The sequence below is a fragment of the Carassius carassius genome, chromosome 24 (assembly GCF_963082965.1).
Source record: "Carassius carassius chromosome 24, fCarCar2.1, whole genome shotgun sequence".
Lineage (NCBI taxonomy): Eukaryota > Metazoa > Chordata > Actinopteri > Cypriniformes > Cyprinidae > Carassius > Carassius carassius.
In genome coordinates this window covers 3,381,736-3,401,959 of record NC_081778.1, presented here as the reverse complement: position 1 = coordinate 3,401,959, position 20,224 = coordinate 3,381,736, and the positions used below count along the sequence as shown (strand labels likewise).

Here is a 20,224-nt window from a genome sequence, read left to right as displayed (position 1 = left end):
CAAGTATTATAGACTTCATTGATCCCCAGCTGTTTTGGCAAGAAAAGGCATTTTTTCTGGCATTAAATAAGCAACCGCCTTCACATTACAAGTGAAGAGCAAAGCTTACAGAAAACCTCATGAACTGCGCAAAGTCTCAACACACACACAGACTCAGACTCAGGCTGAAAAAAGAAACTCTTGGGGTGGAGGAAGAAAAGATGAGGCAGATGATGGAAAAGAGGAAGCTATGCATAATAACAAAGGTCCAGGCCAAAAGGCTCAGCTGGGCTGTCGAGCACTGAAAGGATGGGATATGAAAAGCTAACGGTCGGGGTTTGACATCTCGCTCCTTCTGTCACTAGCCATTAGCGATCTCACTCACAAGAGGCTTCGCTCCCTGAGCGCAAAACAAATAGAAAATAATTGAAGGGCCCCAAATGTTGTCGGCTTCCTCAGCACTTCACTCATTAGTGACTCGGACGCACTGTCAGGAAGGACATTTCACACTTGCACGAAGAGGCAGAAGGGGGTTGAGATGTGGCCGTCTCATTTGAGAGCGCTCCAATCACAGTATTCAAATCTTCAGCGCTCTCCAAAATGAGTTCTGAACCAGACAATGCCAGCAGTTTTTCAGATGTGTAAAGGTCATGAGTGTCATTCTTTCTTCCAGTCTGATGTCTCAGAAGAACCACACATAAGCCAGAAGATTGACTTCTTGAAGTGTGTAAAGCACTGCTCTGGAGAAACCTCATGTGTTTAGTGCCAATCCTCTTCCATTCTTAAGTGTTTCTGAACAGACCTCAACGCTGCAAAAAAAAAAAAAAACACAAAAGAAATGCAGCAGATCTAAATCTAATTCTGCCATCAACACTTTATTTTTTTGTTCACATTTTACTTTAATTCTGATAACCATAATTAACTGTGCTTCCATTTTGCTTCTTTATCTTGAATTTGTGTGATATTTCTGTTCATTAACTTCCAACCCTGGGTTTACGACCCTACCAAAAATCACACTGTTTCAGGTTGACTATAAAACTGCAGTTACAGTGACCCAAAAACAATGTTCACCACCAAAGATGTCCATGCAATTTCTGATTTGGATTCTCACAGCCTGTAATGCAGAAGAAGATTTTAGCAGCCAAACAGACCTGCCAGCATTCAGTCTGCAAACACGCTTAGATCTGACTTGGACACACCGCGAGGTGTAAGAGGCAAACAAAACGCTCAAAGAGCCAAGAATGGCAGAAGAGCCAAAGCAAAAGCTGCATCTCTGTATTCAAACCTGTCCATGACTTCAAAAAAAACACTGGTCTACATATACATATAGAGCACATTTCTGAAACCATACAGAGAGTCTCCATGGCAACGCACAAATCTATAAACGGTGGAAAAAGTGATGCAAGGTAGCAAGTGTTTGGTAATCTGTTAGGAGACAAAACTATTTGCATGCACATGCATGACTATATGTTCAAGGTTTAATGAAAGAGCGCTTTAATAAACTGGATGTGACAATAACCCTGCACAAAACTCAGCACCATGATGTTAGGGAGTTGTGGGAAGGGTATCTCTAAGGAGTTCTGGGTAGATGAAGATTTTGTAAAGAAATTAATACTTTTGCTCAACAAGGATGCGTTAAATTTTTTTACATAATTTGACCGGAAAAGATACTTCTTTAAAGTGATGTAAAATATTAATTTTTCAAATTCAATATACATTTTTAACTGTGTTCAGCATTGATTATAATCAGAAATGTTTCTTGCACAGTAAATCATAATATCAGAATGATTTCTGAAGATCATGTGACACTGAAGACTGGAGGAATGATGCTGAAAATACAGCTGCGCATCACAGGAATAAATTACACTTTAACAGAGATTCACAAAGAAACAGTTTTTTAAATTGTAATAATATTTCAAAATATATTACTGTATTTTTATAGCAAATGCATCGCGTCGCACCACATCTTTAAAATTCAAACATATTTGTTTTCTACGAGTGTATGCACCGGTGGCAAGGCCAGAAATTCTGAATTGAGTGGACCCTGGGTAACACAGGGAGAACCTCAGTGCGGATGCAAATTTGAGGATGCAAATTTCGTGTGATTTTTGTTATTGGAACGATCAAACGTATTTATGATGACCAGGTTTTCCTCTGTAACTATCTACAAAGTCGTGAGTATATGATGCCTAGTGTTTTAATATCTGGACAGATATTAAAAGTAGTGTATTCCAGCATGGCACAGATTTTAAAACGCTAGTCATTATACACTTACTGACCACCTTGATGCAGATGCGTGACAAATGAAAACAATGTGATTCTAAATCGGATGAAAATATCAAACATGTTTGTTTGCACGCTTCTCGTCCAGTGTGCGAAACCACACCAGACCACATGATTCTAAGTAATGCTAGCATGTTACCATTTCTTGAGTGTTGTTTAGCATTGTTAGCAAGTGTCTAGCATGGTTTAGCATGTTCTCTAGATGTAGTTAACATGGTTTAATGCATTGCTTGCATGTTTACAGTACGTTCGTAGCTTTTTAGCATGCTGCTAGCATGGTTTAGCATGTTTGTAGCAACATGCTGCAGAACTAGGCTACTCCCCCTGTTGAAAAAAGCAGCATATGCTAGTTAGGTACATTGTGAAGCATGACTGTTTGTTTGAGCTGGTTATGTGCTGATCCTAAACAACTAGCTCCTGCTCAGGACCATCTTAAACCAGCATTCATGCTTCAAAACGTACCTAACCAGCATATGCTGCTTTTTTCAACAGGGCCAGCCTCTTTAAACTCCCCATCTGTGTCAAAAAGAGTTTATTCCTCAAACTGGATGTAAACTTTGCATTCATTAGTTAATGTTAACATTAATTTTTGAAATCAAAAGCTGTATCTCTTAATATTATTTAATGGACCTGAGCTAACATGAACTAACAATTAACGTTTGCATTTTTATTAACATTAAGGATGAATAAATACTGTAACAAAAGTATTGCTCATTATTAGATTATACTAGTAGTTAATGCATTACCTAATGTTAACTAACAGATCTTATTGTAAATTATTACTGTAGAATATAAATAATTTGACAAAAAAGGGTTACACATTATTTTAAGGTTGTTATGGTGTAATAAAACATAAGTACTGAGTAATATTAATTAACTACATGTACTTACTATATGGTTATGGTTACAATTTGGGTTTGGCTTAAGATTACTAATAATAAATTTACTAATAATAAATTGTAATTATGATAGTAAGTACATGTAATGTGTAACAAGAACACCTTAAAATAAAGTGTTACCAAAAATTGTTACATTTTTATTGTACAGTCATGGCCAAAAATATTGGCACCCTTGGTAAATATGATAAAATAATGCTGTGATTATTTGCATAGTTAATCCTTTCGATCATTTACTTAAAAAATAAAACAAAATAAAATAAAATGAAATAAAAAAAACACAAAAAGCTTCACTTTCATTGCATAATAAGAAATTAAAATGGGGGGAAATATTATTATGAAATAAATGTTTTTCTCAAATACATGCTGGAAACAGTTATTGGCACCCCTAGAAATTCTTATGAGTAAAATATCTCTGAAGTATATTCCCAGTCATATTCACAATTTTGAGCACTCCATGGTGATTATGAACATGAAATTATCCAGCCATGGATAAAAGTAATATAAATAGAAGGGAAAACGAAGCCTAAATGCCCTTAATCATCCATCACAATGAGAAAGACCAAAGAATATATTTCTGATGTGCAGAAAAAGAATTGAGCTTCACAAATTGGTGAAGTGACTTTAACAAAAGAGCTGGAGCAGTGAAAATTCCCATTTCCACCATCAGGACAAAAATTAAGAGTTTCCAATCAACAGAAAATGTTACGAATCTGCCTGGAAGAGGACGTGTGTCTATATCGTCCTAATGTGCGGTGAGAAGGAGAGTTTGAGTAGCTAAAGACTCAAAAGATCACAGCTGGAGAATTGCAAAGATTAGTTTAGACTTGGGGTCAGAAAACCTTAAATAAAAGTCAAACAGCACCTACATCACCACATGTTGTTTAGGAGGGTTACAAGAAAAATTCTCCTAGCTCATTCAAAAACAAAATTAAGCATATTCAGTTATCAGACACGACTGGAACTTCAAATAGGACTGTCTTCTATGGTCAGATGAAACTAAAAATGAGCTTTTAGCAGCAAACACTCAAGATGGGTTTGGTGAAAACAGAGATAAATGTATACTGCTGTATTTTTAATGTTGTGGGCCTATATTTCTGCTGACATCTTTAGACACATTTCTATCAAATACCAACAGATTAAAAAATCTTATAATGGGCCATGTTTAGATCTTCCAACCGTACAATAATTCAAACACAAACCTCAGAAACAACACAGAAATGGGTCACTGGGCTCAAAACTTCTTATTATCCAATGAAAGGTTAGATTTTTGTGATTAAAAAAAAAAAAATCCAAAGGATTAACAATGCAGATTAATTTTCACAGCCTTCTTTGATCATATATACCAAGGGGGGCAATATTTTTGGCCATGACTGTATATGCCATAGCAACTTACCACCAGTTAATTTTCTGTAAAAAATGACAAACCTTTCTTTAGTGCAGATTTATTTATTTATTTTCTAAAGAACAGTGGTGTTATGGGTGGTTGCCAGGCATTGTACTTTTCAGGATCATCGAATGAATAAGCTTGCAAGTTATAGGTTATATAATAATAGCTTTTACACAATATAATAGCAGTACTGAACAAAAAATACATTTGTGGGTCCAGAAGTGCCACTTCCCCTCCAGCGGAGCCCAGGCTCTCAATCCCAGTGCAATCAGAGATGGAGAACCAAGCAAACCAGCTGCCGTTCACACCTCGCATGGAGTCAGTCTGAACCAGGAGAAACAGGGTTGATTCAGCTGGGACTTACCCCAGCAGGAAATACTGTCCAAGTCCCATTCAACCAGACCAAGAGGGAAGAGAACTGGAATGACCTCCTGTCAACTTCTACCTCTTAAAACTGAGCTAATGACTCCATTTATCAATAAAATATGAGCATATCCTTTTCCTCTGTTTGCACTTACAAACACTGCAAAAAAGTGATTTTCTTACTCAATATTGTTTTGTTGTGCTTGTTCTCCTGTGTGCAAATATCTAAACATTCTTACATCAATATACATTTACTTGAGAAGCAAAATGACCTGATATTAAGTCTTGTTTAAAAACATTAATGTATCAAAATTAAGTTCAAGCTTAAAACAATAAAACGTATATCAGTGCGGTAATAAAAAAAATTATAACTCAAAGGGAAAACAAGATAAACTTTCTTTTTTTTTTAAATAATAAAGAATAAAGAAATAAGTCACCCTCAGACCATTCAAGATTAGGATGAGTTTGTTTCTTCTTCAGATTGGGAGAAATGTAGCATTGCATCAGTGTCTCACCAATGGATGCTCTGCAGTGAATGGGTGCCGTCGGAATGAGAGTCCAAACAGCTGATAAAAACATCACAGCACTCACAGCAGTGCATCAGTTAATGTCTTGTGAAGACGAAAGCTGTTTGTTTGCAAGAAACACAAATATTAAGATGTTTTAATTTAAAACTGTTGTTTCCAGCTAAAATACTGATGGAGTCCACAATCCATAACACTTCCTCCAAGTAAAAAGTCCATCACATATTTGTTTTGAATTTATTTTGACTGTTTTCGCTTGTAAACAGCTCTTGATCTTTGCAGATTCTCTCCTGATTCAGACAAGACTACTTTTTCACTGAAGAAAGCAATATTATGGATTATTGATGTCTTAATCATGGATTTGTTTCAGCTTTCGTCTTCTCCAGGCATTAACTGATGGACTGGAGTGCTGTGATGTTTTTATCAGCTGTTTGGACTCTCATTCTGACGGCACCCATTCACTGCAGAGCATCCATTGATGAGACACGGATGCAATGCTACATTTCTCCAAACCTGATGAAGAAACAAACTCCTCTACATCTTGGATTGCCAGAGCGTGAGAACATTTTTAGCAAATTTGTATTTTTGGGTGAACTGTTCCTTTAAGCATAAACTCACTTAATTTTGATGAACAAGATTTAATATCAAGTCATTTCTCAAAATTTCTCAGACTTTCTCAAATAAATGTATATTGATTTAAGAATGTTAAAAGGAAAGGAAGTGCATTCGGCCTGCAATCAATGCATTATGTAGTTTATCTGTTCAGCGCTGCCACAGAGAATGACTGGAGAGTCTCAGTGCACAGGTCTGTTGATTTGAACGGTCTAAATGAGTTAGATTTTATTGCTCTTCTTCATTACATTAGACTGAATTCCACAGCCAACACTCACATTTTAAACTTAATTAAGACCAATACCAGTTTGCTTCCAACATCTTTTTTAACCAACGCCTCCACTGGTAATTAGCACACTACACTGGTGTTCATGTGTGGTCATCTTGTAAATATGATCATTTGCAAATGACTCGAGGGCATCATAAGCCTCCAAATCTTCAGCACAGACAGGCCTCCTCCGTGAGATCTTGAGCGGTTCAGCTGATTTAGACTCACAGGACTTTTAACCAGTTATTGTGTGGGTGGAATATATATCTTTTTTAATAGAGGAAGTATAATTAAGATGGAGACTACTCGAGCCAGCTTCCCTGCAGCAGATGTTGTACAATAATAAATTGCAGGCATGTTAGTGTGGATTCACAATGAAGCATTTGATTGGCGAATCTGAATATCTCATAAAAACATGCTTTTCTGGAATATTATGATGCCATGCTGTAAAAGATTTTAAAGTTCAGATCTGTTAGATTAAAAAAAAAAATCCCATGTCTTTCGCCATAGACTTTCTAGATATTTGTAAATACTAGATAAGGATATATATGTATGTGTGTGTGTGTGTGTGTGTGTGTGTGTGTGTGTGTGTGTGTCTCTCTATCTATCTATCTATCTATCTATCTATCTATCTATATATATGGAAAAATTAAGAAACCACTTGAAAATTCTCTGGGTTTACAATGTATAGTTACGTGTTTGAGTAAAAATTTATAGTTGTTTTATTCTAGTTGTTCTTCTAAATTGTAAATGTTGTCATTTAGTGCATGAAATGGCAATTGGTTAAAATAACAAATAAAGAAGCCATGTTTTCAGACATGTTTACATTCGATATCAGACAGCACAATACTAATGTTTTCACTTCAGAAGGGTTAAGAAATCAATATTTGGCGGAAAAACATTTATTATAAAAGAAAATGTCCTAAATAACAATATTATTATTTGAGATTTAGAATACTTTTTTTAAAGACCTTCGTTTCTAGAATAAAACAAATATTAACATTTTACTCAAACTCATACCTAATAAATCCAGAGAAACTGAAATGTTCAGGTGGTCTCTTAAATTTATATAAATATATATGTGTGTATGTGTTTGATATATATGTGTGTGTGTGTGTGTGTGTGTGTGTGTGAGATATATATACAGTCGTGGCCAAAAGTTTTGAGAATTACATAAATATTGGAAATTGGAAAAGTTGCTGCTTAAGTTTTTATAATAGCAATTTGCATATACTCCAGAATGTTATGAAGAGTGATCAGATGAATTGCATAGTCCTTCTTTGCCATGAAAATTAACTTAATCCCAAAAAAACCTTTCCACTGCATTTCATTGCTGTCATTAAAGGACCTGCTGAGATCATTTCAGTAATCGTCTTGTTAACTCAGGTGAGAATGTTGACGAGCACAAGGCTGGAGATCATTATGTCAGGCTGATTGGGTTAGAATGGCAGACTTGACATGTTAAAAGGAGGGTGATGCTTGAAATCATTGTTCTTCCATTGTTAACCATAGTGACCTGCAAAGAAACGCGTGCAGCCATCATTGTGTTGCATAAAAATGCCTTCACAGGCAAGGATATTGTGGCTACTAAGATTGCACCCAAATCAACAATTTATAGGATCATCAAGAACTTCAAGGAAAGAGGTTCAATTCTTGTAAAGAAGGCTTCAGGGCATCCAAGAAAGTCCAGCAAGCGCCAGGATCATCTCCTAAAGAGGATTCAGCTGCGGGATCGGAGTGCCACCAGTGCAGAGCTTGCTCAGGAATGGCAGCAGGCAGGTGTGAGCGCATCTGCACACACAGTGAGGACAAGACTTTTGGAAGATGGCCTGGTGTCAAGAAGGGCAGCAAAGAAGCCACTTCTCTCCAAAAAAAACATCAGGGACAGATTGACCTTCTGCAGAAAGTATAGTGAATGGACTGCTGAGGACTGGGGCAGAGTCATATTCTCTGATGAAGCCCCTTTCCGATTGTTTGGGGCATCTGGAAAAAGGCTTGTCCGGAGAAGAAAAGGTGAGCGCTACCATCAGTCCTGTGTCATGCCAACAGTAAAGCATCCTGACACCATTCATGTGTGGGGTTGCTTCTCATCCAAGGGAGTGGGCTCACTCACAATTCTGCCCAAAAACACAGCCATGAATAAAGAATGGTACCAAAACACCCTCCAACAGCAACTTCTTCCAACAATCCAACAACAGTTTGGTGAAGAACAATGCATTTTCCAGCTTGATGGAGCACCGTGCCATAAGGCAAAAGTGATAGCTAAGTGGCTCGGGGACCAGAATGTTGAAATTTTGGGTCCATGGCCTGGAAACTCCCCAGATCTTAATCCCATTGAGAACTTGTGGTCAATCCTCAAGAGGCGGGTGGACAAACAAAAACCCACTAATTCTGACAAACTCCAAGAAGTGATTATGAAAGAATGGGATGCTATTAGTCAGGATTTGGCCCAGAAGTTGATTGAGAGCATGCCCAGTCGAATTACAGAGGTCCTGAAAAACAAGGGCCAACACTGCAAATACTGACTCTTTGCATAAATGTCATGTAATTGTTGATAAAAGCCTTTGAAATGTATGAAGTGCTTGTAATTATATTTCAGTACATCACAGAAACAACTGAAACAAAGATCTAAAAGCAGTTTAGCAGCAAACTTTTTGAAAACTAATGTTTATGTAATTCTCAAAACTTTTGGCCACGACTGTATATATATATATATATATATATATATATATGTGTGTGTGTGTGTGTGTGTGTGTGTGTGTGTGTGTGTGTGTGTGTGTGTGTGTGTGTGCAATTTAATTTTATATAAACAAACCATTTAAATTCCATACAAATATATATATATATAGATATAGATATATATATATAGATATAGATATATATTTATATATATATAGATATATATAGATATATATGATCATTTAAATTCAAAATAATTCACTAAAACATAATTCTCACTAATTTATGAATTAGTTTGACTGATCAGAGCAGCTCAGAACTGGCTTCATTACAATGTAAACATTACATTTCAACATAAATAAACAGATTATTGTATATTATCTTTCTACTTTAAAAGGTCATTTTTAATTGGACGTTGTTGTGGTTTTCTATGCTTGGTGAAATGTATCAGGCTGTGGTACCTTGGCATAGTTGGTGGTTCTGATGAACCACTGCTGAAGCAGCTTCTGCTCCACCCGAGCTCCAGACCTCCAGGAGCGACCGCTTTCATCCACCTGCTCGTCTGCCAGAACCGTCTGATCCACTGGGTCCCAGTTCACCAGCGCCTGAAACACGCCTGCACACTTCACCTCACTGCATTCGATCTTAATATATATATGTATGTATAATATATCAGTAGAAGACGAGGACGTTCTGACCTCTTTCTGATAGGCCAGTCCAGCCTCAAACAGCTTGATGAACAGATACTGAGTCCACTTATAATAATCGGGCAGACATGTAGTGACCTCCTGACGAAAGATTAGACAAGACCACGTTTAAATCAAAGAAGGCAAGTTTCACTTTAGAACATAAATGTCTGAAATATCCAAACCATCAGCGACACACACAGGGTTAAACAACAAAGATACAGTACAGATCGTTCTCTGGCTTTTCAGGCTTCACTTGATTATCCAGACATCATTTGATAGAGAAATCAATGCTTCTCAAATCTGATCATCAGGGCTTTTGAGGAACGTTTGTGTGTTCATCTCTCAGTCACCATTGCATTGCATTATATGTTTGGATCAGTTAAATCTCATCTCACTAAGACACATTACTGGCAGATATTGAGTGATGACTCATATATTTTATGTAACTATCTGCTATATTGTTGTGGTAAAGATCTCACTGATTTACATTACAAAGCATCAAATGAATATCAGAATCTGCACCAAACTGCATATTTTTGCTCAGTGTGGGTCTCTGAATAAAGTTTGACCTCAATGTCTCACTGAATCGCACTGCATGAGCCTTTAAAGCTTATTTATTTGTTTATTTTTTTTAAAGAGTACTTTGTGTCAATTTATGAAAAATAATTAATTTAAAAAAAGAAGTCTATAATAAAAAGGTCCACAGTAACATTTAAAGGCTCTTCAACCAATCAAAATAATAATGATCTCTGTAACCTCATTCAATCAGTCTAGAGAAATAAAATGACTGACTGAAATCTTAATCACTCATTAGCTATGGGTTTTATGCATTGCTTTTCAAAAGTTTGAGATTGATTTTTATTTTTATAAGAAAAAGAAAAAAATAATACTTTTATTCAGCAACGGTGCATTTAAATTGATATAAAGTGTCAGTTAAAATGTTACCAAATTTCTATTTCAAATAAATGCTGTTCTTTCTGTTGGCCAAATAATCCTTAAACAAATTACATAATGGCTTCCACAAAAATTTGAAGAAGTGAATCATCATATTATTCTGATTTCTGAAGATCATGTGACACTGAAGACTGGAGGAATGATGCTGAAAATACAGCTGTGCATCAAAATATTACATTTTACTACATATTCACAAAGAAAACAGTGATTTTGAATTGCAATAATATTTCACCATATTTATGTTTTACTATATCTTTGATCAAACAAGTGCAGCCTTGGTGAACAGATTTTTTTAACTACTTGTGAATAGTAGTTTATAGTTCATTATTAAAAGCATTAATATTTTAGTACAGCAATCCTCTCCAAATTGCATTATGGTCAATATAGTGAGGTATAGGGCTGGAAATCAGACCTTAGGAAACGGATTTAAAACAATGGTTCAAAAAAGTGTGTGACCTTATGATCTTTATTCTGTTGTAACAATTTTAAGGAAGTAATAAACACAGCTGTGCTGGACCGTCTGATGCAGAAACAGTGTGTGTCTGAGAAAAACCTCTGGCACCAAGTCTGAGATAAGAAAGTATACTGATGCAATGATGCAAGACACAAGTTAAGAGCAGGTCCCCCTTCTGTTGAAAGCAGGCTCTCACTCACCCGATCCCAATTAAAGCAGAGCCCCAGACTGTCCAGCTGCTTCCGCATGGATTGGATGTTACTGAGAGACACAGAGAGAGGCGTGCAGGGTGATTAGATTGGATGGTTATGTGTGTAGTTGAGAGTGTTTGGATAAGCATCAAGCGCCCTCGGCTCCGCACCTCTTGGTCCAGTCCTCGGGGTCCAGGCCTCGTTCGATGGCGGCGTTCTCAGCCGGCAGACCAAACGCATCCCAGCCCATCGGGTTCAACACCTGCAAGACAAACAACATCCAGCTGTTAGTAACATCAAACACCGCGGCTCTTCTTTCCGAATTCAACACACAACCAACAAACCTGCGTTACTCACCCTCAGGGCGTCCGAGATGTAGATGAGTTTGTTTTTAGATTTGGAGAAATGTAGCATTGTGTCACTTGCTCACTCTGCAGTGAATGGGTGCCGTCAGAATAAGAGTCCAAACAGCTGATAAAAACATCATGTAATTCATGCTTGCAAGAAACAAATCCATCATTAAGACGTTTTTAAGTTTACACCGTTGCTTCTGGCCAAAATATGACTCCATAACGCATAATAACTGCAACTAATAATCCTGATTCAAGAAATCATTATTATGGATGTATAAGCAATGGTTCGAAGTTATAAACGTCTTCACGATGGATTTGTTTCTTTCAAAAATGCAACCATGATGGACTGGAGTGCTGTGGAATATTGTGATGTTTTTATCAGCTGTTTGGACTCTTATTCTGACGGCACCCATTCACTGCAGAATGAGCAAGTGACACAATGCTCCATTTCTCCAAATCTGATGAAGAAACAAACTCATCTACATCTTGGATTGAGTAGATGAGTGGGTAAATGTTCGGCAAACTTTCATTTTTGGGTAAACTATTCCTATGAGAACAACGTGGCTGGAAACATAACAGTATAAACATAAAAAAAATATAGAACGAGCACTAGTTCTTAAAGAAAGCTACAATCTTGGTGAGAATGAGTGGCTCTTTTTAGAGAATCTGGAATATTTATGAATCAGTTGGAGCAGTTATTGAATGAATTACCAGAAAATAAGTTATTACCTTTATCATGCCAGACTGCAATAAATAAATAAAAAGCAGTTAATTATGGCTAATTATTGTAAAATGTATTTTTTTTTTATTGTGTTTCAGATATACACTGAAGTATAGTATATTTTTTATATATACTGATTCTGAAAAGTTATATTTCAATAATAATAATAATAATAATAAAAATGTGTGAATAAATATAAATATATAATACATTATTGTTATTATTATTATTATTATTATTATTGCACTCACCAAGCTTGGGAAATATCAGACAACAGCGTTTCAGTTGATAAGAAAATACTTTGGTAAAATGTTAATTAACTTGTTAACTTGGATGCTGTTCATATTTTATGCACTTTATCTAGTGGCAATGTTTCCATGTGTAGTTTTCGGTTTAGTTGTGTGTGTGTGTGTGTGTGCGTGTGTGTGTGAATTTTGTCATTTTTATTCATTTTGAAAATTTGTCTATATAGTTTTTAATCAGCTTTAGTTTATTTAGTTTGAGTTTTCAAATATTCAAACGTTGGCTTAGCAACTAGCTGAGATAAAGTAAAAAAAATAAATAAATACTATTTTATTTTAATTAAGTTCATAAAATTTAAGTTAATACATTTATTTTAAACAAAAAAATGCATATATTTGTACGGTTTTAGTTAAGTTTTACTAATGATAATAACTTAAAATAATATATTTCTGAGGTATTATGTGAGATGGCCAGGAGATAAAAGCTTTTCTATTGTCAAATGTAAATGGCGTAGATGGTTATAGAAACAAAAGCAGTAGAATAAAGCAGCAGATAGTTGTATAACACTTCCTCCATCTGCAGCATGACTGAACCTCCCATGAACCAGAGCCAAGCATCTCCATGTTTCTACAGGTCTACTTTCTTCAGAATCCACGGGTAAACTTCTTTTCTCAGTGTGTGTGTGTGTGTGTGTGTGTGTGTGTGTCTGAGCATGTGCATGAGTGAACACTGTAAAATCTTTCTTTTTTTGACAGAAACATGGAGAAAACAAAGCCATTAACAGAGCTGTCAAACACAAGTGTCAATCACAGCCATGAAAATGCATCCTTGTCTATAGAGATTTTTGTTCTGACACTCCTGCTCCAGACAGCTGAGAAGACTGATGACTGCAACACATCTGCTAAAAGAGCACAGCGTCACCACATAACACTAAAGAACCAGCACCACTCACACTTTCCACACTCTTCAGCATGTGTTAAAAACACCAATTCAACACCAGATTATAACAAACCAATATGTAGTCTATTTATACAGTCTATTTCTCTTTGATGCAGCATTTGAAACTTTTTTTTTTTCTTATAGGATATGAATTTGATGGTCAGATTTCATCCTTCACTGATCAATAAATAACTACCAGTGAAGGATCTAAACATCACAGAATAAGCCTTGGCTAAAAGCAGGAAACTCTCATGTTGGTGGTTTGGCATCAATGCAATGCTAAAACTGCAATTAAAAATACATATAAACTGCAAGAGCATTACTGTGATTTTACTGTGATTTTACTGAGGGAGGCACAAACATCTAGCTTTATTTAAACTGTTTCAGTTTAGTTTCAATGTATTATATATTAAACTACATCTCAAAACTATGAAAAAAATGTAATGGATTTATATAGCCATGACACGCAAAACATTGTTATCTAAGCTAAAGAAAACGAAAATAAAATAAAAATATAATTTAAAAAACTATAAAATAAACATATTATAAATGTATACAGCAATGACATGCAAAACATTGTGATCTAAGCTAAACGAAACAAAATAAAAATATAATAAAAAAACTATAAATTTTATATAGCCATGACACGCAAAACAATGGGATCTAAGCAATCTAAATTTAAATCTAAATTTAGTTCCTGTGGCTCAGTGGTAGAAATTTGCGTTAGCAGGACAATAGGTTGTGGGTTCGATTCCCAGGGAACACGTTAGGTAAAAATTTTTTTTATTATATATAGCCCGAGATGCACTGTAAGTCACTTTGAATAAAAGCTCCTAATAAATGTAATGTAAAAAAGTTATATAGCCATGACACGCAAGTCAGCGTGATCTAAAAAAAACTAAATAAAAAATAAATGCCCAAACCTACACTAAAGGTGGATTAAGACACCACAAATAGTACATATACGTAATCCCAACAATCATTGTTAATGTATATCTACATGCTATCCATTTGTGCAATGCACTAAAACAAAATGGCATATGATGGAGAGGCGGATTTATAAAATGTTTAATTTTTCACCTTTTTCCCCTTCTGACCGCAACTCCACTGAGACATCTGCAGGGAAGTCACTAAAGGATGGGCTAAACCATCGACGGACTAGACAGTGAGACAGCAAGGCCTTTTCTTTTACTAGTTCTCTAAACATATAAGAACAAACATGGGGTAAATTGTAGTTGAAGTCAAAGCCAACATGGTGAGATTGATAGTCGCTCACTCGATCAGAAGCCTTCGAAACTGAACACTGTCAATTCCAATTCAATCAACAGCAGCACTTCGTCAAGCTCCATTAAATCATCACACACTAACTGCTGTGCTTACAACACACACCAGATGCTGCCTGTGCCTTTGAGCAGAGAGAGATTCGTCACGCAGAGGACAGAGATGGATGAGGGGATGGTTTAAAGACTCAAAGACAGAGACAGATACACTGGGAAACCGAAAGAGTGAGTGTAAGAAGAAAGGACAGACTCTGGTGTGCGACACATATCACCTACAATAATGCCTGAAATATAACAAAACGGCCACAAATGACCACCAAGACAAAACTAACAACGTCACAATTATTGTTTTAAATACGTGCAAGATGACATTATCAAGCATGTCAAACAAAATATATACAGGGCCAATTTTACATTTATATTAAACGATATGGCAATATCTCAGATTTCTGTTGGAGACTTGTTATTCCAAAATTCAAAGTGTTTTGAGGTTATAACATAGTGCTCTGATTGAAAATAAGTCTTTATTAACCAATAATTTGTTTAAAAGGATTTCATTTCAGCTGGAAATGGGAGTGTATTGCATGTATAGGTATGTTTTTACAAAAATGTAGGTAGAGGCATGTTTTCCCAATGAGCCCGTGTTAAAATAAGCATTGTCTCGTGGTTCTGAACAATATGCTGTATTTCCAGCAACATGACTCTTCTATATATTACTGTACGTACTGTTACCAAGACATAAAGTGACTTGTGTGGTCACTTTAGAAAGTGCTGTTTTCAAAAGATGTGAGCACATTCTGAACATGACAAACTTTGAGCTCTAATTAAGAGCACATTCACACCATTTCCATTATTCAGACACCTCCTAATTAAAGCACACGTCATTTCAGCAGACCTTGACTGCAGTTTTTACATTCATGGGACCGTGTTTTGGTGAGAGAGTGTGTGGGAGGCTGAATATAAAAACGAGGCAGGAGGATAAATCATTATACTATGTGTGTGCTGCTGACAGACAGCAGTAAGTTCTGATATTACGGTTTTAAGAGTAAAATGACCTGATGGCCCCTCATCCTCTGGAAGTGGCCGATGGTGTCGCTGATGGTGTAAACCCTCACGTGGCCCATATGCAGCCGACCCGATGGGTACGGGAACATGGAGAGGACGTAGAACTTCTTCCGGGAGCTCTAAACATGGAAAAGCAAATGAGTCATTCTGTGTTTCTTCCTTCTTGAAAGAAGATTTTTCATGCTGTTCCAAACCTGTGTGACTTTCTTTCTTTTGTGGAACACAATGAAGATATTATGAAATGGTTTACGGTCTCATTGACTTCCATAGCATGGACAGAAATACTATAGACGTCAATGGAAGATCAAATTAAATTTTTAAATATCTTCTTTTGTGTTCAACAGAAGAAACAAACTCATGCAGGTTTGGAATGATAGTGAGTGTGAGTAAATGATGGCAACATCAACAATGGCATTTTTGGTAAAAAATTGATTATCACAGAATGTAATGCTTATAGTTTTATAAAGCCATCACAAATTCTTCTGATTAAACTTTATTTGAGCTGTATTGAACAGCTGAATGTATTTCTCAAAGTATAATAATAATAATTAGGGATGTCCCGATCAGGTTTTTTTGTCCTCGAGTCCGAGTCATTTGATTTTGAGTATCTGCCGATACCGAGTCCCGATCCGATACTTCTATAATACATAAAAAAAAGAATAAAGAAAAGCGAAAAAACAGATCCAGGATCTTCAATAAATTACATTTTGAAATATATTCAAATATAAAACAGCTATTTTAAATAGGCTAGTAAAAATATTTCAAAATCTTACTGTTTTGCTGTACTTTGGATCAAATAAATGCAGGCTTGGTGAATAGAAGGCACTTCTTAACAAAAAAAAAAAAACCTTAACAAGCTTACTGTTCAAAAACTTCTGACTGGTAGTATAGGCAACTTTATTTTTTCTCTAAATTCTAGCTTTTAATTGGCTTAGAAATCTATAAATGCTGGACAATAACAAATAATAATGATTTGTTCATATACTACAAACACTGTTTATCACATAATAATGCAGAATAGTTTCTATACTGTAATAAGTACTATGTCAATCAGCACTGCATTGTTCATACTTTATTTATCACCTGCTGGAGATGACTTGAAGAACAATTTATTGTCGTGATCGTATATTAATGTCTTCGTGTTTGCATAAGTTTCTGTTTTCCTGTGAGCACCACAGCATAGCTGGACGCTTTTGTCCATATTAGGAATTTCCTGATATCAGCGCGAGAGCGCGCTCCGGCTTCGAGTATAAATGAAACACACACTGCATGAGAGTTTAGCGCTCTGTGATGTTCATCTCGCTGTATCCTGGGTCCGAATTAAATATCAGGTCATGCGCAAACTATCATGTCTCTTTGAGTTTGAATCTATATTTATTCACACCAGCTCTGTGCCACCACATAACTAAAGATGTGTTAAAAATTAATGAGAATATATATATATATATATATATATATATATATATATCCGAGTCCTGATCGGGAGGTAACGTCCGATTCCGATCGAGTCTGAAACCACGCAATCGGGCCCGATTTCCGATCACGTGATCGGATCTGGACATCCCTAATAATAATAGTAATATAAATAACATGATTAAGCAATTTTACAATTTTAACAGTAAGCCTCTTTGGAGCAGCATTTTGTTTTCCAAGAAATTAAAGGAATTGTTTTCCTTTGGTTTCCTTTTAAAATATGAATAAAATTGTTAATGTTTAATGCCTTTAATTGTTTACCACCGTTTTTGATTATAACTTTGTATTAAGTCATAAATCCAGAAACAGACAGCACAATGTTTCCAAGGAACTAACCCTTTTATAGGGTCCTTTTATTGTGACAAATTTTAATAAAAAAAATTCAAAAAATAAAAAAATATATATAATAATAATAATAATAATAATAATAATAATAATAATAATAATAATAATAATAATAATTATATATATATATATATATATTTTTTTTTTTTAATTGATTAGACATCATTTTTGATTAATGCAGTTTAATTGAACCATTAAACAGAATCCAGAAAAATGAAAAACACAGAATTCAGGAGAAATTCAATCAAATTTGGGAGAAAATAGAACCGATTTCATAGGGCTCTATTTCTTTATTTATTTAAATAAATTGTAGTTAAATTATAGAAGTTCCACTATTTAAATTAATTAAACATGCTTTCTAATTTTAACCAAAAGGAAAACAGATAAATAAAAAACAATAATAAATAAATTTAGGAAAGACAAAAAAAACTTTGGCGGTAACAATGGAATTAGTGGTATTTTTGATATATACAATGGTGTTCATGATAATTATATTCATCTACTATAATATATTTACATGATAATCCATTCATAGAGCATCTCCAAAACATGCAATGGTACATTTGGTATGCCAGTTACTGTAATAATATTCATACCAGATCGTCCTGGTCGAATACAAGCAATCCTGTCTAGTGTAGTGGAAACTTGAGGTTACAACTCAATATCATCAGGTAGCATCAGAGTCCTAATATAAAGCATTCACATGACTTGTTTAAATGCAGGCTGCTGACCTGCGAGACCCAGTTAGGCTCATACATTAAGTCACGCTCTCCGCGGCAGTTTTAATGATTCATGACGGCTTTGAAGAAGCGCGCCGCACTGGGCAAGCATTAATCAGTGCAGGTCAAAAATGCCTGAATTATTCAGCAGCTGAAAGAGCCAGAGACCCATTTTGGGAGAGAATACACAGCACATCTCCACAGCATCTCTCAAGAAGCTTTTTCCTTTACCCTGTGAATCAGTCTTCAGGTGGGTGTATCTAGGAACTCTGATAAATTCGGTGCGTAAACAATTGAGGTCAGTTTTCAGAGTATCGACCCCACTAAAATCTATTCAGAGCCCAAGAGAAGCATATTTGTTTTCTATGAAAAGCACAGTGACTGTACAAGAAACCCTTTGTGTGGTGAGAAAATGAGAAAACTAACAGTGTGCTAACAGGACTGCAGCACAGATGTCTGAGGTATGAAAGTGTCACGATTTTTCAGAGCTAGGAGCAAGGAGAAGAGGAGACACAGGAGTAAACTCAAAAAAACTGATTTTAATAAACAAAAAGGCAGGGAACATTGGTTACCACTCTGGAGGTCTATAAGGACAGGTCCCCATGGGATGGAAGGCCTCCATGGTGGTACTCGGCAGGTCGGGGACCCAGGGTGGAGCAGGCAGACTAGGAAGTCATAGCAGAGCAGACCAAAAAATTCCTTAGGGGTAATTTTGGGTTCTGAGGCCCTACATGGGCCTGACGTAGAAACATCAGCCCTCCCTGGGCTAAACTTGGTAACTGTGGCCTTCCCTGGGCCATAATTTGGAAAAGGGGCCCTCTCTTGGCCAGACTTGGGAAAAGGAGCCCTCTCTGGGATTGACGTGGGAACAGGAGCACTCTCTGGGCTTGACGTGGGAACAGGAGCCCTCTCTGGGCTTGACGTGGGAACAGGAGCCCTCTCTGGGCTTAACTTTGGAACAGGAGCCCTCTCAGGGTTTAACTTTGGAACAGGAGCCCTCTCAGGGTTTAACTTGGGAAGAGGAGCCCTCTCAGGGTTTAACGTGGGAGCAGGAGCCCTCTCTGGGCTTAACTTGGGAACAGGAGCCCTCTCTGGGCTTAACTTGGGAACAGGAGCCTTCTCTGGGCTTAACTTTGGGAACAGGAGCCCTATCTCGGCTTGACTTGGGAACAGGAGACCTCTCTGGGCTTGACGTGGGAACAGGAGCCCTCTCTGGGCTTGACGTGAGAAGAGGAGCCCTCTCTGGGCTTAACTTGGGAACAGGAGCCTGTAATGAGTTACAACCTTTGTAATCTTCGGGAAGAAGGAGGCTGGAACCGGCGGACAATCAAAATGAAACTTTAATAATTCCAAATAAACCCAAAACAGCGCACCAGCCCCTCACGGATGACTGGTGCGCTCAAATAAAAACCAAAACACAACTAAAAGCCCAGGCCTGGTCCTCTCTCGTCCTTCACTGTCGTCGCTCCAGTTTTATATCCTTCCATCTCCTCCGTGGGCCTCGAGACCGGCGGGTCGAACAGGTGTAGTTCATCTCCAATCACTCCACCGGCCTCGCTCCCACGTCCCTCGGCCCCGCCCCACTCGCCACAGAGCCCTCTCTGGGCTTGACGTGAGAACAGGAGTCCTCTCTGGGCTTAACTTGGGAACAGGAGCCCTCTCTGGGCTTGACGTGAGAACAGGAGCCCTCTCTGGGCTTGACGTGAGAACAGGAGCCCTCTCTGGGCTTGACGTGAGAACAGGAGCCCTCTCTGGGCTTGACGTGAGAACAGGTGCCATCTCTGGGCTTGACGTGAGAACAGGA

General features: G+C 36.8%; 1 protein-coding gene across 1 annotated transcript in view; it reads right to left on the bottom strand.

The window, feature by feature from the left end:
- Positions 1-20,224, bottom strand: part of lars2 (leucyl-tRNA synthetase 2, mitochondrial) — a 59,972-nt gene that overhangs the window by 29,158 nt on the left and 10,590 nt on the right. The window contains exons 3-7 of the mRNA XM_059507348.1: positions 15,874-16,002; positions 11,453-11,544; positions 11,292-11,352; positions 9,693-9,782; positions 9,456-9,599 (exon numbers count right to left, since the gene is read on the bottom strand). Coding sequence (XP_059363331.1) covers positions 9,456-9,599; positions 9,693-9,782; positions 11,292-11,352; positions 11,453-11,544; positions 15,874-16,002 — 516 coding nt within the window. The remainder of the gene's footprint in view (positions 1-9,455; positions 9,600-9,692; positions 9,783-11,291; positions 11,353-11,452; positions 11,545-15,873; positions 16,003-20,224) is intronic.